Raw genomic sequence first — 21,764 nt, 5'->3', positions numbered from 1 at the left:
GCTTCTTTCGTAATGAATTTGATTCATTTTAGAGCAATACTTCTTATAATATTTCCTTGCACTGCATTTTGTCTGTTTTCGTACTTTATATCTACTCTATATGTTGACTGCATTAATTCTTAATGTATAGATATCGATGACTGCAGTACAAATCCTTGCAAACATGGTGCAAGGTGTGTGGATAAAGTCAACGATTACAAGTGCAACTGCGTTATTGGGTATACTGGTCATGACTGTGACACAGGTAATTTTCAAAGAACAAAATGAATTCTTAGTCAAAATGGAAACATTTTTGCCGGCGAATTCCGGATGAATGGTACAAACCTTCAGTCCTGATACGCTTTTTCTTGCATTAGGTTTATAAATTAACAAGAATGTAAAATAATTATTATCCATTTTAGCTGTAAGCGAACATTTAATGTTTCCCTGAGTCTGTCCTCAGTTTATTTTTCATTTTTTTACCCGTTCTAGCCAAAGGAGATCAACATAGTATCTCTTATTTTAGTTGCACTTTCATTCGCTTTCCAACAACTTATTTGTAGTTTTATAATAAACTGTATTTCATGAATATTTTAGAAATCAATGACTGTTGTATGCATCTGTGCAAAAATGGAACAACATGAATTGATAAAGTCAACGAGGATACGTATACCGGTATTTCCGGCTATCCTGGTCATGAATGACAAACAGTTAATTGTCACTCTAAGTGAAAAGGATTTTGGCAAAAAGAAATGTCGATAAACACAAGAACCTATGCCTCGTGAAACATATGAGCTTTCATTTGTTTTGCAAATTAAACAAGGCAACGAAATTGCCTTCCACACTGACATTATCAAAGTACTCTGCTTCTTTTATAATATATTTGATTTATTTCTTAGCACTTTTTGTTGCATAATTCCTCTTACAATATCTTTCTGCATTGCATTCTATCTGTTGTCTTACTTTATATCTACACTATATGTTGACTTCTTTAATTCTTAATGCATAGATATCGATGACTGCAGTACAAATCCTTGCAAACATGGTGCAAGGTGTGTGGATAAAGTCAACGATTACAAGTGCAACTGCGTTATTGGGTATACTGGTCATGACTGTGAGACAGGTAATTTTCAAAGAAACAAATGAGTTCTTAGTCGAAATGAAGACGATATTTGTGTTTCCAGGTGAATACTACAAACTGTCCGTCGTGAAACGCATATTCTTGCATAAGGTTTATAAATAAAGAATAATATAACATTGTTATTAACGCTTGCTATGGCTAACAATTAACCCTTCCTTGATTTTATCTTCAGTGTAATGTTCACTTCTTCATCTGCTGTAGTCAAATGTGCTTACCATAGTATATTTGCTTCTAATTGGACTTTTATTCACTTTCCAACTATATACATGTAGTTATTTCATAAACTGCATTTCATATCCTATGTTTAGATATCAATGACTGTAGTACTAATATTTGCAAAATTGTGCATCATGTGCTGATAAAGTCATTGATCGCACGTATAACTGTATTATCTGCTCTACTTGTCATGACTTGACAGTGAAACAACTAAACCTTTGTTTGTCAATCTAGGTGTAAAATATTTTTTTTTTCAAAATAAATTTCGATAAATACCAGAATCTATACTTCATGAAACACATGAGATTTCTTAAGCTTTGCAAATTAAACATGAAAACAAAATTGCCTTCTACACTGACCCGATCAAACATTTGTGCTTTTACTGTGCTTCTTTCATAATGAATTTGATTCATTCCAGAGCATTTTGTTGTCGCATAATTCCTTTGATAATATTTGCTTGCACTGCATTTTATCTATTTTCTGACTTAATATCTACTCTGTATCTTGCTTATATTCTTAATGCATAGATATCGATGACTGCAGTACAAATCCTTGCAAACATGATGCAACGTGTGTGGATAAAGTCAACAGTTACGAGTGCAAGTGCGTTACTGGCTATACTGGTCATAACTGTGAGACAGGTAATTTTCAAAGAATAAAATAAGATATTTGTTAAAATGAAAACATTCTGGCAGAACAGTTCCCGGTGAATAAGACAAACCTTCGGTCATCAAACGCATTTTCTTCCATACGGTTTGTAAGTTAAACGAATATAATATTTTTTCACGCTAGTTAAGGCGAACATTTAATCCTTCCTTGATTCTGTCCTCCGTTTATTGTTCACTTCTTTATCTGCTGTAATCAAATGCGCTTACCATAGTATATCTTATCTAATAAGACTTTTATTCACTTTATTCATATTGTTAAATATTTCATAATATCTATTTCATAACCTATGTGTAAAGATCAATGCAATACAAATTTTTGCATAAAAAGGGTGCAACATTTCTTGATACAATCAACAATTACATGTGTAACAGTACTTCCTTCTATACGGGTCGTGAATGTGAAACAGCTCATTTACACTTGAAATGAAAAGAAATTTTGCAACCAAAGCGATAAATACCAGAATCTTAACTTTATGAAACACATGAGCGTTCTTATGCTTTCCAAATTAAACACAAAATCAAAATTGCCTTCCACACTGACCTTATCCTAGAGTTTTGCTTTCACTTTGCTTCTTTCGTAATGAATTTGATTCATTTTAGAGCAATACTTCTTATACTTCCTTGCACTGCATTTTGTCTGTTTTCGTACTTTATATCTACTCTATATGTTGACTGCTTTAGTTCTTAATGTATAGATATCGATGACTGCAGTACAAATCCTTGCAAACATGGTGCAAGGTGTGTGGATAAAGTCAACGATTACAAGTGCAACTGCGTTATTGGGTATACTGGTCATGACTGTGAGACAGGTAATTTTCAAAGAACCAAATGAGTTCTTAGTCGAAATGATTTATTTATTTTATTTTGTTGGGTTTAACGTCGCACCGACACAATTTTAGGTCATATGGCGACTTTCCAGCTTTAATGGTGGAGGAAGACCCCAGGTGCCCCTCCGTGCACTATTTCAACACGAGCGGGCACCTGGGTAGAACCACCGACCTTCCGTAAGCCAGCTGGATGGCTTCCTCACGTGAAGAATTCTACGCCCCAAATGAGGTTTCGAACCCACATCGATGAGGGTCAAATGGTTTGAAGTCAACGACTCTAACCACTCGGCCACGGAGGCCCCCTTAGTCGAAATGAAGACGATATTTGTGTTTCCTGGTGAATACTACAATCTGTCCGTCGTGAAACGTATTTTCTTGCATAAGGTTTATAAATAAAGAATGATATAACATTGTTATGAACGCTTGCTATGGCTAACAATTAACCCTTCCTTGATTTTATCTTCAGTGTAATGTTCACTTCTTCATCTGCTGTAGTCAAATGTGCTTACCATAGTATATCTGCTTCTAATTGGACTTTTATTCACTTTCCCACTTCATACATGTAATTATTTCATAAACTGCATTTCATAACCTATGTTTAGATATCAATGACTGTAGTACTAATATTTGCAAAAATTGTGCATCATGTGCTGATAAAGTCATCGATCACACGTATAACTGTATTATCTGCTCTACTTGTCATGACTGGACAGTGAAACAACTACAGTTTTGTTTGTCACTATAGGTGAAAAGGATTTTTTTTTTGAAAACAAATTCCGATAAATACCAGAATCTATACCTCATGAAACACATGAGATTTCTTAAGCTTTGCAAATTAAACATGAAAACAAAATTGCCTTCTACACTGACCTTATCAAACATTTTGCTTTTATTGTATTTTTTTCGTAATGAATTTGATTCATTCCAGAGCATTTTGTTGTCGCATAATTCCTTTTATAATAGTTGCTTGCACTGCATTTTATCTATTTTCTGACTTAAGGTATTGGACCCGTAATAGAGTATCTCCTTTTTGAAGAGTATTCAATTCCTACCATAAACCTACTTCGACAGCAATTTTCAGGGGGGGGCGTAGGTTCAAACCCCACTGGGACCAAATTTTTTCTCTCCATGTTTTCTTTTTTTCTAGTAAGTTTTTACTTCTTTGAAGACTAATTATGTATGTGTTGTACAAAAGTGGGAAAAACAACTTTATAAGCGATTTTTTGCTCTTCAATGTGAATTTACCTCTGAATCAGGAGAGGTATAGTTAGACATCTTTAAAAATACTGAGTTACGTGCGGTAAAAGTTCTCTATTTTGCCTTCATTCTTTAGATTACATATTGTGGAAGAAATGCAGGTAGGTTTTACTATTGCCCCAAGGTCATTTTTGAATGAAGTGAGCAAAATTCAAAACAGACCCACAGGATTCGACCTTAATTTTTCAATGTTGGAGTTAGAATTCTGTCTCATTAAATATGTTTACTTGAAGCACCCTAGAAAAAATTATTTTTACAGTTTTATTTTGTGTTTTATAATTGTTTAACAACAGTTTGATGTTTCTTTTATCAAAATTAGTGCTGTAATGAATTCTCTGCAGACGTTTTAGATAGTGGCCATCACAATGAAATTTGTCTCTTCTTGAGCGTGAGGAAATACCATACATTATACAAAATTTACAAAAAAAACGGCACGGTAAAAGTTGTCTGAAATTTGCAATACAGTGTGAAACATGGTCAACTTTAAGAATATACCAAGCAAATGCTATTTTTTAAACATTACTATTAGGGGTCCAATACCTTAATATCTACTCTGTATCTTGCTTATATTCTTAATGCATAGATATCGATGACTGCAGTACAAATCCTTGCAAACATGATGCAACGTGTGTGGATAAAGTCAACAGTTACGAGTGCAAGTGCGTTACTGGCTATACTGGTCATAACTGTGAGACAGGTAATTTTCAAAGAATAAAATAAGATATTTGTTAAAATGAAAACATTCTGGCAGAACAGTTCCCGGTGAATAAGACAAACCTTTGGTTATCAAACGCATTTTCTTCCATACGGTTTGTAATTTAAACGAATGTAAGATTTTGCTCACGCTAGTTAAGGCGGCGAACATTTAATCCTTTCTTGATTCCTTGAACAGCCGTTTATTGTTCACTTCTTTATCTGCTGTAATCAAATGCGCTTACCATAATATATCTTATCTAATAAGACTTTTATTCACTTTATTCATATTGTTAAATATTTCATAATATGCATTTCATAACCTATGTGTATATATCAATGCAATACAAATTTTTGCATAAAAAGGGTGCAACATTTCTTGATAAAGTCAACAATTACATGTGTACCAGTACTTCCTTCTATACTGGTCGTGAATGTGAAACAGCTCATTTACACTCGAAATGAAAAGAAATTTTGCAACCAAAGCGATAAATACCAGAATCTTAACTTTATGAAACACATGAGCGTTCTTATGCATTAAACACGAAAACAAAATTGCCTTCCACACTGACCTTATCCAAGATTTTTACTTTCACTTTGCTTCTTTCGTAATGAATTTGATTCATTCCAGAGCAATACTTCTTGTAATATTTCCTTGCACAGCATTTTGTCTGTTTTCGTACTTTATATCTACTCTATATGTTTACTGCATTAATTCTTAATGTATAGATATCGATGACTGCAGTACAAATCCTTGCAAACATGGTGCAAGGTGTGTGGATAAAATCAACGATTACAAGTGCAACTGCGTTATTGGGTATACTGGTCATGACTGTGAGACAGGTAATTTTCAATGAAACAAATGAGTTCTTTGTCGAAATGAAGACGATATTTGTGTTTCCTGGTGAATACTACAATCTGTCCGTCGTGAAACGCATTTTCTTGCATAAGGTTTATAAATAAAGAATAATATAACATTGTTATTAACGCTTGCTATGGCTAACAATTGACCCTTCCTTGATTTTATCTTCAGTGTAATGTTCACTTCTTCATCTGCTGTAGTCAAATATAATGTGCTTACCATAGTATATCTGCTTCTAATTGGACTTTTATTCACTTTCCTACTTCATACATGTAGTTATTTTATAAACTGCATTTCATGTTCTATGTTTAGATACCAATGACTGTAGTACTAATATTTGCGAAAATTGTGAATCATGTGCTGATAAAGTCATCGATCACACGTATAACTGTATTATCTGCTCTACTTATCATGACTGGACAGTGAAACAACTAAAATTTTGTTTGTCACTCTAAATGTAAAGGAATTTTTTTTAAAAAAGAAATTTGGATAAATACCAGAATCTATACCTCATGAAACACATGAGATTTCTTAAGCTTTGCAAATTAAACATGAAAATAAAATTGCCTTCTACACTGACCTTATCAAACATTTGTGCTTTTACTGGGCTTCTTTCGTAATGAATTTATTTATTCCAGAGCATTTTCTTGACGCATAAATCCTTTTATAATATTTCCTTGCACTGCATTTTATCTATTTTCGTACTTTATATCTACTCTATATGTTGACTACATTAATTCTTAATTTATAGATATCGATGACTGCAGTACTAATCCGTGCAAACATGATGCAACGTGTGTGGATAAAGTCAACGGTTACGAGTGCAAGTGCGTTACTGGCTATACTGGTCATAACTGTGAGACGGGTAATTTTCATAGAATAAAATAAGTTATTTGTTGAAATGAAAACATTTTGGCAGAACAGTTCACGGTGAATAAGACAAACCTTCGGTCATCAAACGCATTTTCTTCCATAAGGTTTGTAATTAAAACGAATATAAGATTTTTTCACGCTAGTTACGGTGAACATTTAATAATTCCTTGATTCTGTCCTCCGTTTATTGTTCACTTCTTTATCTGCTGTAATCAAATGCGCTTACCATAGTATAACCTGCGATCCGTAGATCTGCTCTCTCCCTATTGAGCGACGCGTGCGGGCTCGAGATCCTTCTTTAACGTTCTTCATCTTTTACTTTCTTCAGCTATTAAAATTTTCAAAATTTCCTTTTCATAAGAAATGAAAAAAAAATGGTTTATAACGGCACATCTTTGCCAGATTAAACAAGATTTGGAAACAGACTTGTAATAAAAATCAGTCATAAAATATTTAAATTATAAAACCATTAAGAATTGAGAAAATACAAAACCATACCCCCATTTTATCTAAGAGCGCACTTTGACTTACTATTGTTCGTCGGATAGGGGACAAAATCAGTGATTTAAAAGAATACTAGATGGTAAATGTTCAAAATTATTTTAAATTTATCAAACATAATTTAATCTTGAATGCATAAAATTTTGACAAAAAATATTCGAGATCCCGTTAATTAAACGAGTGTGCCATTTTTTCAATAAACCTAAAATTTTGAGAATGTCGATTTTCTTCATTTGTTTTCGGCGTTTTGAAAACAAATGTGCCAAATACTGTATAGCGAAGTAGATCTCTATATAATACACATAAAGATGTAAATTTCATTGCTTTAAATTGAAAAACAACCAATTAAGAGAAAATAAGCCGATATTTTATCGCTTTTTACGTGACTCAAAAACAGACGTGCATGGTAACGTTTGCGACGTCACAGCTAAAACGTTTCACTTATAACCAAGAAAACAGTTACTCATTCATGACGGGGATAACTTCTAATTTAATAGGATATCAAAAATTATACGCGGGTCGTAAAAATATTACAAAGTGCTATTCCACCTAAAGAGCATTTTGTTTTTGCAAATTTCTATTATAATATTTCTTTTTTATATATATTTTCCTACTTTATATCTACTCCCGCTGTTGACTGCTTTAATTCTTAATGCATAGATATCGATGACTGCAGTACAAATCCTTGCAAACATGATGCAACGTGTGTGGATAAAGTCAACAGTTACGAGTGCAAGTGCGTTACTGGCTATACTGGTCATAACTGTGAGACAGGTAATTTTCAAAGAATAAAATAAGATATTTGTTAAAATGAAAACATTCTGGCAGAACAGTTCCCGGTGAATAAGACAAACCTTTGGTTATCAAACGCATTTTCTTCCATACGGTTTGTAATTTAAACGAATGTAAGATTTTGTTCACGCTAGTTAAGGCGGCGAACATTTAATCCTTTCTTGATTCCTTGAACAGCCGTTTATTGTTCACTTCTTTATCTGCTGTAATCAAATGCGCTTACCATAATATATCTTATCTAATAAGACTTTTATTCACTTTATTCATATTGTTAAATATTTCATAATATGTATTTCATAACCTATGTGTATATATCAATGCAATACAAATTTTTGCATAAAAAGGGTGCAACATTTCTTGATAAAGTCAACAATTACATGTGTACCAGTACTTCCTTCTATACTGGTCGTGAATGTGAAACAGCTCATTTACACTCGAAATGAAAAGAAATTTTGCAACCAAAGCGATAAATACCAGAATCTTAACTTTATGAAACACATGAGCGTTCTTATGCATTAAACACGAAAACAAAATTGCCTTCCACACTGACCTAATCCAAGAGTTTTGCTTTCACTTCGCTTTTTTCGTAATGAATTTGATTCATTTTAGAGCAATACTTCTTGTAATATTTCCTTGCACAGCATTTTGTCTGTTTTCGTACTTTATATCTACTCTATATGTTTACTGCATTAATTCTTAATGTATAGATATCGATGACTGCAGTACAAATCCTTGCAAACATGGTGCAAGGTGTGTGGATAAAATCAACGATTACAAGTGCAACTGCGTTATTGGGTATACTGGTCATGACTGTGAGACAGGTAATTTTCAATGAAACAAATGAGTTCTTTGTCGAAATGAAGACGATATTTGTGTTTCCTGGTGAATACTACAATATGTCCGTCGTGAAACGTATTTTCTTGCATAAGGTTTATAAATAAAGAATAATATAACATTGTTATTAACGCCTGCTATGGCTAACAATTGACCCTTCCTTGATTTTATCTTCAGTGTAATGTTCACTTCTTCATCTGCTGTAGTCAAATATAATGTGCTTACCATAGTATATCTGCTTCTAATTGGACTTTTATTCACTTTCCTACTTCATACATGTAGTTATTTTATAAACTGCATTTCATGTTCTATGTTTAGATACCAATGACTGTAGTACTAATATTTGCGAAAATTGTGAATCATGTGCTGATAAAGTCATCGATCACACGTATAACTGTATTATCTGCTCTACTTATCATGACTGGACAGTGAAACAACTAAAATTTTGTTTGTCACTCTAAATGTAAAGGAATTTTTTTTAAAAAAGAAATTTGGATAAATACCAGAATCTATACCTCATGAAACACATGAGATTTCTTAAGCTTTGCAAATTAAACATGAAAATAAAATTGCCTTCTACACTGACCTTATCAAACATTTGTGCTTTTACTGGGCTTCTTTCGTAATGAATTTATTTATTCCAGAGCATTTTTTTGACGCATAAATCCTTTTATAATATTTCCTTGCACTGCATTTTATCTATTTTCGTACTTTATATCTACTCTATATGTTAACTGCATTAATTCTTAATTTATAGATATCGATGACTGCAGTACTAATCCGTGCAAACATGATGCAACGTGTGTGGATAAAGTCAACGGTTACGAGTGCAAGTGCGTTACTGGCTATACTGGTCATAACTGTGAGACGGGTAATTTTCATAGAATAAAATAAGTTATTTGTTGAAATGAAAACATTTTGGCAGAACAGTTCCCGGTGAATAAGACAAACCTTCGGTCATCAAACGCATTTTCTTCCATAAGGTTTGTAATTAAAACGAATATAAGATTTTTTCACGCTAGTTACGGTGAACATTTAATAATTCCTTGATTCTGTCCTCCGTTTATTGTTCACTTCTTTATCTGCTGTAATCAAATGCGCTTACCATAGTACAACCTGCGATCCGTAGATCTGCTCTCTCCCTATTGAGCGACGCGTGCGGGCTCGAGATCCTTCTTTAACGTTCTTCATCTTTTACTTTCTTCAGCTATTAAAATTTTCAAAATTTCCTTTTCATAAGAAATGAAAGAAAAATGGTTTATGACGGCACATCTTTGCCAGATTAAACAAGATTTGGAAACAGACTTGTAATAAAAATCAGTCATAAAATATTTAAATTATAAAACCATTAAGAATTGAGAAAATACAAAACCATACCCCCATTTTATCTAAGAGCGCACTTTGACTTACTATTGTTCGTCGGATAGGGGACAAAATCAGTGATTTAAAAGAATACTAGATGGTAAATGTTCAAAATTATTTGAAATTTATCAAACATAATTTAATCTTGAATGCATAAAATTTTGACAAAAAATATTCGAGATCCCGTTAATTAAACGAGTGTGCCATTTTTTCAATAAAACTAAAATTTTGAGAATGTCGATTTTCTTCATTTGTTTTCGTCGTTTTGAAAACAAATGTGCCAAATACTGTATAGCGAAGTAGAAATCTATATAATACACATAAAGATGTAAATTTCATTGCTGTAAATTGAAAAACAACCAATTAAGAGAAAATAAGCCGATATTTTATCGCTTTTTACGTGACGCAAAAACAGACGTGCATGGTAACGTTTGCGACGTCACAGCTAAAACGTTTCACTTATAACCAAGAAAACAGTTACTCATTCATGACGGGGAAAACTTCTAATTTAATAGGATATCAAAAATTATACGCGGGTCGTAAAAATATTACAAAGTGCTATTCCACCTAAAGAGCATTTTGTTTTTGCAAATTTCTATTATAATATTTCTTTTTTATATATATTTTCCTACTTTATATCTACTCCCGCTGTTGACTGCTTTAATTCTTAATGCATAGATATCGATGACTGCAGTACAAATCCTTGCAAACATGATGCAACGTGTGTGGATAAAGTCAACAGTTACGAGTGCAAGTGCGTTACTGGCTATACTGGTCATAACTGTGAGACAGGTAATTTTCAAAGAATAAAATAAGATATTTGTTAAAATGAAAACATTCTGGCAGAACAGTTCCCGGTGAATAAGACAAACCTTTGGTTATCAAACGCATTTTCTTCCATACGGTTTGTAATTTAAACGAATGTAAGATTTTGTTCACGCTAGTTAAGGCGGCGAACATTTAATCCTTTCTTGATTCCTTGAACAGCCGTTTATTGTTCACTTCTTTATCTGCTGTAATCAAATGCGCTTACCATAATATATCTTATCTAATAAGACTTTTATTCACTTTATTCATATTGTTAAATATTTCATAATATGTATTTCATAACCTATGTGTATATATCAATGCAATACAAATTTTTGCATAAAAAGGGTGCAACATTTCTTGATAAAGTCAACAATTACATGTGTACCAGTACTTCCTTCTATACTGGTCGTGAATGTGAAACAGCTCATTTACACTCGAAATGAAAAGAAATTTTGCAACCAAAGCGATAAATACCAGAATCTTAACTTTATGAAACACATGAGCGTTCTTATGCATTTAACACGAAAACAAAATTGCCTTCCACACTGACCTTATCCAAGATTTTTACTTTCACTTTGCTTCTTTCGTAATGAATTTGATTCATTCCAGAGCATTTTGTTGTCGCCTAATTCCTTTTATAATATTTGCTTGCACTGTATTTTATCTATTTTCTGACTTAATATCTACTCTATATCTTGCTTATATTCTTAATGCATAGATATCGATGACTGCAGTTCAAATCCTTGCAAACATGATGCAACGTGTGTGGATAAAGTCAACAGTTACGAGTGCAAGTGCGTTACTGGCTATACTGGTCATAACTGTGAGACAGGTAATTTTCAAAGAATAAAATAAGATATTTGTTAAAATGAAAACATTCTGGCAGAACAGTTCCCGGTGAATAAGACAAACCTTCGGTCATCAAACGCATTTTCTTCCATACGGTTTGTAATTTAAACGAATATAATATTTTTTCACGCTAGTTAAGGCGCAACATTTAACTCCTTCCTTGATTCTTGACACCGTTTATTGTTCACTTCTTTATCTGCTGTAATCAAATGCACTTACCATAGTATATCTTATCTAATTAGACTTTTATTCACTTTATTCATATAGTTAAATATTTCATAATATGTATTTCATAACCTTTGTGTAGAGATCAATGCAATACAATTTTTTGCATAGAAAGGGTGCAACATTTCTTGATACAGTCAACAATTACATGTGTACAGTACTCCTTCTATACTGGTCGTGAATGTGAAACAGCTCATTTACACTCGAAATGAAAAGAAATTTTGCAACCAAAGCGATAAATACCAGAATCTTAACTTTATGAAACACATGAGCGTTCTTATGCATTAAACACGAAAACAAAATTGCCTTCCACACTGACCTATCCAAGATTTTCTTTCACTTTCGCTTCTTTCGTAATGAATTTGATTCATTTTAGAGGCTAATTCCTTTTGTAATATTTCCTTGCACAGCATTTTTCTTTTCTGACTTATATCTACTCTATATTTACTGCATTAATTCTTAATGTATAGATATCGATGACTGCAGTAAAATCCTTGCAAACATGGTGCAAGGTGTGTGGATAAATCAACGTTCAAGTGCAATGCGTTACTGGCTATACTGGTCATAGATGTGGACAGGTAATTTTCAAAGAATAAAATAAGTATTTGTTAAAATGAAAACATTCTGGCAGAACAGTTCCCGGTGAATAAGACAAACCTTCGGTCATCAAACGCATTTTCTTCCATACGGTTTGTAATTTAAACGAATATAATATTTTTTCACGCTAGTTAAGGCGAACATTTAACCCTTCCTTGATTCTGTCCTCCGTTTATTGTTCACTTCTTTATCTGCTGTAATCAAATGCGCTTACCATAGTATATCTTATCTAATTAGACTTTTATTCACTTTATTCATATAGTTAAATATTTCATAATATGTATTTCATAACCTTTGTGTAGAGATCAATGCAATACAATTTTTTGCATAGAAAGGGTGCAACATTTCTTGATACAGTCAACAATTACATGTGTAACAGTACTTCCTTCTATACTGGTCGTGAATGTGAAACAGCTCATTTACACTCGAAATGAAAAGAAATTTTGCAGCCAAAGCGATAAATACCAGAATCTTAACTTTATGAAACACATGAGCGTTCTTATGCATTAAACACGAAAACAAAATTGCCTTCCACACTGACCTAATCCAAGAGTTTTGCTTTCACTTCGCTTCTTTCGTAATGAATTTGATTCATTTTAGAGCAATACTTCTTGTAATATTTCCTTGCACAGCATTTTGTCTGTTTTCGTACTTTATATCTACTCTATATGTTTACTGCATTAATTCTTAATGTATAGATATCGATGACTGCAGTACAAATCCTTGCAAACATGGTGCAAGGTGTGTGGATAAAATCAACGATTACAAGTGCAACTGCGTTATTGGGTATACTGGTCATGACTGTGAGACAGGTAATTTTCAATGAAACAAATGAGTTCTTTGTCGAAATGAAGACGATATTTGTGTTTCCTGGTGAATACTACAATCTGTCCGTCGTGAAACGCATTTTCTTGCATAAGGTTTATAAATAAAGAATAATATAACATTGTTATTAACGCCTGCTATGGCTAACAATTGACCCTTCCTTGATTTTATCTTCAGTGTAATGTTCACTTCTTCATCTGCTGTAGTCAAATATAATGTGCTTACCATAGTATATCTGCTTCTAATTGGACTTTTATTCACTTTCCTACTTCATACATGTAGTTATTTTATAAACTGCATTTCATGTTCTATGTTTAGATACCAATGACTGTAGTACTAATATTTGCGAAAATTGTGAATCATGTGCTGATAAAGTCATCGATCACACGTATAACTGTATTATCTGCTCTACTTATCATGACTGGACAGTGAAACAACTAAACTTTTGTTTGTCACTCTAAATGTAAAGGAATTTTTTTTAAAAAAGAAATTTCGATAAATACCAGAATCTATACCTCATGAAACACATGAGATTTCTTAAGCTTTGCAAATTAACATGAAAATAAAATTGCCTTCTACACTGACCTTATCAAACATTTGTGCTTTTACTGGGCTTCTTTCGTAATGAATTTATTTATTCCAGAGCATTTTGTTGACGCATAAATCCTTTTATAATATTTCCTTGCACTGCATTTTATCTATTTTCGTACTTTATATATACTCTATATGTTGACTGCATTAATTCTTAATTTATAGATATCGATGACTGCAGTACTAATCCGTGCAAACATGATGCAACGTGTGTGGATAAAGTCAACGGTTACGAGTGCAAGTGCGTTACTGGCTATACTGGTCATAACTGTGAGACGGGTAATTTTCATAGAATAAAATAAGTTATTTGTTGAAATGAAAACATTTTGGCAGAACAGTTCCCGGTGAATAAGACAAACCTTCGGTCATCAAACGCATTTTCTTCCATAAGGTTTGTAATTAAAACGAATATAAGATTTTTTCACGCTAGTTACGGTGAACATTTATTAATTCCTTGATTCTGTCCTCCGTTTATTGTTCACTTCTTTATCTGCTGTAATCAAATGCGCTTACCATAGTATAACCTGCGATCCGTAGATCTGCTCTCTCCCTATTGAGCGACGCGTGCGGGCTCGAGATCCTTCTTTAACGTTCTTCATCTTTTACTTTCTTCAGCTATTAAAATTTTCAAAATTTCCTTTTCATAAGAAATGAAAAAAAAAATGGTTTATGACGGCACATCTTTGCCAGATTAAACAAGATTTGGAAACAGACTTGTAATAAAAATCAGTCATAAAATATTTAAATTATAAAACCATTAAGAATTGAGAAAATACAAAACCATACCCCCATTTTATCTAAGAGCGCACTTTGACTTACTATTGTTCGTCGGATAGGGGACAAAATCAGTGATTTAAAAGAATACTAGATGGTAAATGTTCAAAATTATTTGAAATTTATCAAACATAATTTAATCTTGAATGCATAAAATTTTGACAAAAAATATTCGAGATCCCGTTAATTAAACGAGTGTGCCATTTTTTCAATAAAACTAAAATTTTGAGAATGTCGATTTTCTTCATTTGTTTTCGTCGTTTTGAAAACAAATGTGCCAAATACTGTATAGCGAAGTAGATCTCTATATAATACACATAAAGATGTAAATTTCATTGCTGTAAATTGAAAAACAACCAATTAAGAGAAAATAAGCCGATATTTTATCGCTTTTTACGTGACGCAAAAACAGACGTGCATGGTAACGTTTGCGACGTCACAGCTAAAACGTTTCACTTATAACCAAGAAAACAGTTACTCATTCATGACGGGGATAACTTCTAATTTAATAGGATATCAAAAATTATACGCGGGTCGTAAAAATATTACAAAGTGCTATTCCACCTAAAGAGCATTTTGTTTTTGCAAATTTCTATTATAATATTTCTTTTTTATATATATTTTCCTACTTTATATCTACTCCCGCTGTTGACTGCTTTAATTCTTAATGCATAGATATCGATGACTGCAGTACAAGTCCTTGCAAACATGGTGCAACGTGTGTGGATAAAGTCAACGATTACAAGTGTAACTGCGTTATTGGATATACTGGTCATGACTGTGAGGAAGGTAATTTTAAAAGAACAAAATGAGTTTTAAGTAAGAATGAAAACATTTTTGCAGACTAATTCCAGTGGAATGCTACAATTCTTCCGTCCTGATACGCGTTTTCGTTAATAAGGTTTATAAATTAACAAGAATATAACATTATTATCCATGTCAGCTAAGGCGAGCATATAGTTTTTCCTTGATTCTATTATCTATTTATTGTTCACTTCTTTATCTGCGGTAATTAGATGTGCTCAGCAAAGTATATCTTATTTTAGTTGCACCTTTATCACTTTCCTACATTACATATGTAATTATTGTATTTCATAACCTATGTTTCGAAATCAGTGACTGTAGTACGAATCTTTGCAAAACTGGAGCAACAAATGCGGATAAAGTCAACGATTACTTGTGTTACTGTATTTTCGGTTATAGCGGTCATGACTAAAAGAAGCTAACTGTCACTCTAAGTGTAAAGGAATTTTGTTTAACAAATGTCGATAAAAACCTGAATATATACCCCATAAACGCATTATTATTATTATTATTATTGTCATTATTAATAAAATTATAATAACTATTATATTATTATTATCATGTACAACGCCATTGAATATATCATTGTATAAAAATAGGCGTTTACTCAAATTATTCAGTTTCAGTTTCCTAAGCTTTGCAAATTAAACACGAAAACAAAATTGCCTTCAACACCGACATCAGAATTTTTTTGCTTTTACTTCGCTTATTTCAAAATGAATTTGTTTCATTTCAGAGCATTTTCTTGTTGCATTATTCATCTTATAATACTCCTTTGCACTGCAATTTATTTGTTTTCCTACTTAATGTCTATTCTATTTGTTGACTGCTTTAACTCTTAATGCATAGATATCGATGACTGCAGTACAAATCCTTGCAAAAATAATGCGACGTGTGTGGATAAAGTCAACGATTACCAGTGCAACTGCGTTATTGGTTATACTGGTCATGACTGTGAGGAAGGTATTTTAAAAGAACAAAATGAAATCTTAGTCAAAATGGAAACATTGTTGCAGACCTATTCCCGATGAATGCAACAACACTTCCGTTCTGATGCGCACTATCGTACATTAGGTTTATAATTCTTTAAGAATAAAATATTGTTATTCATGCCAGCTAAGGCGAGCTTTTAATCTTACCTTGACTCTGTTCTTAGTTCTAAGAACATTGTTCACCTCTTAATTTGCTGTGGTCAAATGTGCTTAGCATAGTATATTTTATTCTAATTTGACTTTTATTCACATTCCTACTTCATATATTTTATTATTTCATAAAATGTATTTCCTAACCTATGTTTGGATGTTACTGACTATGTTAATAATCTTATGACTGTGAAACAGCTAATTGTCACTCTAAATGAATAGGAATTTTACAAATCAAATTTCGATAATATATGAATCTTTACCTCATGAAACACATGAGTTTTCTTAAGCTTTGCAAAATAAACCAAAAAAGCAAAATTGCCTTCCACACTTACCTTATCAAAACTTTTACTTTTAATTACTGCGCTTCTTTGATTTATTTCAAAGAATTTTGTTGTCGCATAATTTCTCTTATAATTATTTCTTTGCAATGCATTTTATTTATTGTCTTACTTTATATCTACTCTATCTGCTTTAATTCTTAATGCCTAGATATCGATGACTGCAGCACAAATCCTTGCAAACATGATGCAACGTGTGCGGATAAAGTCAACGATTACAAATGCAACTGCGTTATTGGGTATACGGGTCATGACTGTGAGACAGGTAATTTTCAAAGAACAATATGAGTTCTTTGTAAAATTGAAGACATTTGTGCAGAACAATCCCGGTGAATGCTACAAACCTTCCGTTATGAAGCGCATTTTCTTGCCTAAGGTTTATTAATCAACAAGAATATAACATTGTTATTCACGCTAACAAAGGCAAACATTTAATCCTTCTTTGATTCTGTTCTCAATTTATTGATCACTCCTTTATCTGCTGTTGTCAAATGTGCTTACCATAGAATATGTTATATGTAGTACGAATTTTTGCAAAAATAAAATGGTTCAACACTTATGGCTAAAGGTTATAACACACTCAATAGTTGTTGTTCTTTATTCTATATAAAACTGATCTAATTCCAATGACCGCAGCACACATCAGACCCATTTTAAATGTCTGTAACCTACATTTTCTTGAAGAATATTGTCAGTACTAACTAAAAATCAAAAGAAAAGTGGGGGCCATGTTTGATGCAAGAAAAAAATTATACTGGTGGTGTATGATCTAAGTTTCCATAAAAATTTTTGTAATTTTGTTATTTCATTATGAAAATGCTACCTACATGTCAAGCATAGATCTGTCATGTGATTTTAGCAAAAATATTGCACAGAAAATAAAGAAAATAGCTCTACAGAGCAAAAAAACTGATGACTATTTGTATCCGCCATTATGCGATACCATTTTTTTTCGCGCCATTTTTCTTTTTAGTGTCTGTAGGCATAAAGTCAACAATTACATGTGTAACAGTACTTCCTTCTAGGTGAAAAGAAACTTTGCGACCAAAGTTCTATAAATACCAGAATCTTCACCTCATAAAACACACAAGAGATTTTTTACTCTTTTTAAATTAAACATAAAAACAAAATTGCGGCCCACACTGACCTTATCCAAGATTTTTTCTTTCACTGTGCTTTTTTCATAATGAATTCAGTTCATTCCAGAGCATTTTGCTGTTGCATAATTCTTCTTACAATATTTTCTTGCACTGCATTTTATCTATTTTCTTACTTTATATCTACTCTATATGTTGACTGCTTTAATTCTTAATGCATAGATATCGATGACTGCAGTATAAATCCTTGCAAACATGGTGCAACGTGTGTAGATAATGTCAACGATTAAAGTCAACGATTAACATTTATTAATAAAGTCATCTATTACACGTGTATATGTATTTCCGGCTATACTGGAATCATCGATTACACGTGTACCTGTATTTCCGGCTATACTGGTCATGACTGTGAACACATAATTGTCACTCAAAGTGAAAAGGACGTCTGCTAAAATAAAATGTCGATAAACACAAGAACCTTTAACCCATGAAACACACGAGCTTTCATTTGTTTTGCGAATTAAACAGGAAAACACAACTGCCTTCCACATTAACCTGATTAAAGTATATTGTTTCTACTGTTCTTCTTTCGTAATGAATTTGATTCATTTCAGAGCATTTTGTTGTTGCATAATTTCTCTTATAATATCTCTTTTAATATATTTTCCTACTTTATATGAAAACACTTTTGAAGACCAATTCACGGTGAATGTTACAAACATACCGTCATGATACGCATTTTCATTAATATAAAGGTTATACAATAAGAATGATAAAATATCATTATCCGTGTTAGCTAAGAAAAACATTTAACTTTTGCTTTATTCTCTCATCTTTATTGTGTTCACTTCTTTATCCGCTCTGGTCAAATAAGCTTATCATAATATATCTTGTTTTTATTGGACTTTTATTCTCTTTCGTACTTCATACATGTGATTGTTTCATCAACTGTATTTCATAACCTATGTTTAGATATGAATAACTGTAGTACGAATATTTGTAAATAAAAGGAGCAACATGTGCGGATACAGTGAAGGATAACACATGAATTTCCGGCTATACTGGTCATGACTGAACAGTGAATTGTCACTCTAAGTGGAAAGGAATTTTGCACAAATGTTGATAATTACAAGAACCTTTATCGTATAAACATATTAGCTTTCACTTATTTTGCAAATTTAAGGAGAAAACACCATTGCCTTCCACGTTGACCTTATCAAAGTATTTTGCTTCTACTGTGCTTCTTTCGTAATACATTTAATTCATTTCAGAGCATTTTGTTGTGGCATAATTATTCTTAAATATCTCTTTGCATTGCATTTTTATATGTTTCCCTACTTTATATCTACACTATCTGTTGACTGCTTGAATTCTTAATGCCTAGATATCGATGACTGCAGTACAAATCCTTGCAAACATGGTGCAACGTGTGTGGATAAAGTCAACGGTTACGAGTGCGACTGCGTTATTGGTTATACGGGTCATGACTGCGAGACAGGTAATTGTAAAACAACCAAATAAATTCTAAGTCAGGCTGAAAATATTTTTGCACACTAATTCCCGATAAATGCTACAAACCTTCCGTTATGATACGCGTTTCCGATAATACTTTTTATAAATCAACAAGAAAATAACATTATTATCCATGTAAGCTAAGGCGAGCATTTAGTTTTTCTCTGATTGAGTCCTCAGTTTATTGTTCACTTCTTTATTTGTGGCAGTTCATTGTGCTCAGCATAGTATATCTTATTTTAGTTACACTTTAATTCGCTTTACTACTTTAAATGTGTACTGATTTCATAAACTGTATTTCATAACCCATGTTTCGATATCAATTCCTCTAGTACGAATCTTTGCAAAAATGGAGAAACATGTGCAGATAAACTCCACGATTACATGGTACAATACACTAGTATAGTCATTATTCTGCTATAATAATGCGAGTGTGCCAAGAAGAAATAATGTTGTGCATTTGCTTTATGCATTTTGCTCCTTAATACGCTTCTGTCTTCAATTTATTATCTTTCTTGTCCAAATTCTATAACCATGCCTAAAAATCAGTTACTGTAGTACAAACGTTTCGCACAGGTACTGTCAGTGGCGCAACACCATTTGGATATAATCTTCACTTTTAATCACTACTTTGTTCCCAGTTTACAGGATAATGTAAAGACAGATGGACCTTTTACACAAGTAGTGGTAATACACAACATGCTATGTAAAAATGCCAGCCATATGTTCCTTTCGGACGACAGGGCAACAGACGATTTTGAATGGTTATGTTTTCAGACATATCTTGAAAACAACTTTTAAGTCTTTCATTTGGTAAAATTCTGTTTATAATAACTGTGTTAATGAAATTGTTGCTACGTTTCCTTTTGCAGTTATAACAACAACAACTGTCACAACAACGGAAACGACGACAGACTCAACAACAGTGACCACGAAGGCGTCGCCAACAACAAAAACGACGCCATTGTCTACAGAGGCAACAACACCAACAACAACGGCGGCAACGTCACCGACGCCAATGTCTTCAAAAGCAACACCATCAACAACAACGGTGGCAACGTCACCGACGCCAATTTCTTCAAAAGCAACACCACCAACAACAACGGCGGCAACTTCACCGACGCCAATGTCTTCAAAAGCAACACCACCAACAACAACGGCGGCAACTTCACCGACGCCAATGTCTTCAAAAGCAACACCACCAACAACAACGGCGGCAACGTCACCGACGCCAATTTCTTCAAAAGCAACACCACCAACAACAACGGTGGCAACGTCACCGACGCCTATGTCTTCAAAAGCAACAACGCCAATAATAACGGCGGCAACGGCGGCAACTTCACCGACGCCTATGTCTTCAAAAGTAACACCACCAACAACAACGGCGGCAACGTCACCGACGCCAATTTCTTCAAAAGCAACACCACCAACAACAACGGCGGCAACGTCACCGACGCCTATATCTTCAAAAGCAACACCGCCAATAACAACGGCGGCAACGCCAACGACGCCAATGTTTTCAAAATCAACAACAACGACAATAACGGCGGCAACGTCACCAACAACAACGGCGGTAACGCCACCGACAACAAAAACGACGCCAGTGTCTACCGAAGCAACAACACCAACAACAACGGCAACAACGTCATCAACAATAAAAGCGACGTCTGCATTTACTTCAGCTACAGCACCAACAACTAATCCTGCCACAAGGTCAACGACAGTCAAATCTACGACACTGTCTACATCAACAACTCCATCGAGTATAAATTCTTTTTCATAAAATGATATTTTAGCATATTCATTTCCAGTGGAAATGATTCTTTCTTTAAAAATTAGAACTGCTATTTCATGAGAAGATTTTTTTACAATAAATAGCATAAACCACTTACAACTATCTGTCTATTTAAATGTAGCTGTCTGATTGCTGTATTTGATTTTTTTCAGCAACATGCCATTGTGACCATGGGCAGTGTCACTCAAATCTTTGTGTATGCTTTGAAGGTTGGTCTGGAAAGAAATGCGATAATAGTTGAGTATTTTTCTAGCACATACGGTTTATAACACAGTAACCATCTACTTTCTGATTAATTATATTGTTAGGAAGCATTTTTTAGTTTGTACAAATGTAAAGCTTCAGGTATTAGTGTTTACTGTAAACGTTTGACGACACAATATATTAATATATTAAA

General features: G+C 33.1%; 1 protein-coding gene across 1 annotated transcript in view; it reads left to right on the top strand.

Annotated features, from left to right (window-relative positions):
• The window catches only part of LOC123563942 (uncharacterized), a 112,997-nt gene that overhangs the window by 79,170 nt on the left and 12,063 nt on the right, over positions 1 to 21,764 (top strand). Inside the window, exons 60-79 of the mRNA XM_053526403.1 lie at positions 131 to 244; positions 989 to 1,102; positions 1,864 to 1,977; positions 2,700 to 2,813; positions 4,672 to 4,785; positions 5,511 to 5,624; positions 6,395 to 6,508; positions 7,678 to 7,791; positions 8,517 to 8,630; positions 9,401 to 9,514; positions 10,684 to 10,797; positions 11,534 to 11,647; positions 13,185 to 13,298; positions 14,068 to 14,181; positions 15,352 to 15,465; positions 16,330 to 16,443; positions 17,115 to 17,228; positions 19,445 to 19,558; positions 20,445 to 21,335; positions 21,520 to 21,603. Coding sequence (XP_053382378.1) covers positions 131 to 244; positions 989 to 1,102; positions 1,864 to 1,977; positions 2,700 to 2,813; positions 4,672 to 4,785; positions 5,511 to 5,624; positions 6,395 to 6,508; positions 7,678 to 7,791; positions 8,517 to 8,630; positions 9,401 to 9,514; positions 10,684 to 10,797; positions 11,534 to 11,647; positions 13,185 to 13,298; positions 14,068 to 14,181; positions 15,352 to 15,465; positions 16,330 to 16,443; positions 17,115 to 17,228; positions 19,445 to 19,558; positions 20,445 to 21,335; positions 21,520 to 21,603 — 3,027 coding nt within the window. The remainder of the gene's footprint in view (positions 1 to 130; positions 245 to 988; positions 1,103 to 1,863; positions 1,978 to 2,699; positions 2,814 to 4,671; positions 4,786 to 5,510; positions 5,625 to 6,394; positions 6,509 to 7,677; positions 7,792 to 8,516; positions 8,631 to 9,400; positions 9,515 to 10,683; positions 10,798 to 11,533; positions 11,648 to 13,184; positions 13,299 to 14,067; positions 14,182 to 15,351; positions 15,466 to 16,329; positions 16,444 to 17,114; positions 17,229 to 19,444; positions 19,559 to 20,444; positions 21,336 to 21,519; positions 21,604 to 21,764) is intronic.

Source organism: Mercenaria mercenaria, chromosome 1 (genome assembly GCF_021730395.1).
Source record: "Mercenaria mercenaria strain notata chromosome 1, MADL_Memer_1, whole genome shotgun sequence".
NCBI classification, from domain to species: domain Eukaryota; kingdom Metazoa; phylum Mollusca; class Bivalvia; order Venerida; family Veneridae; genus Mercenaria; species Mercenaria mercenaria.
This window is presented reverse-complemented; position numbering and strand designations above follow the sequence as displayed.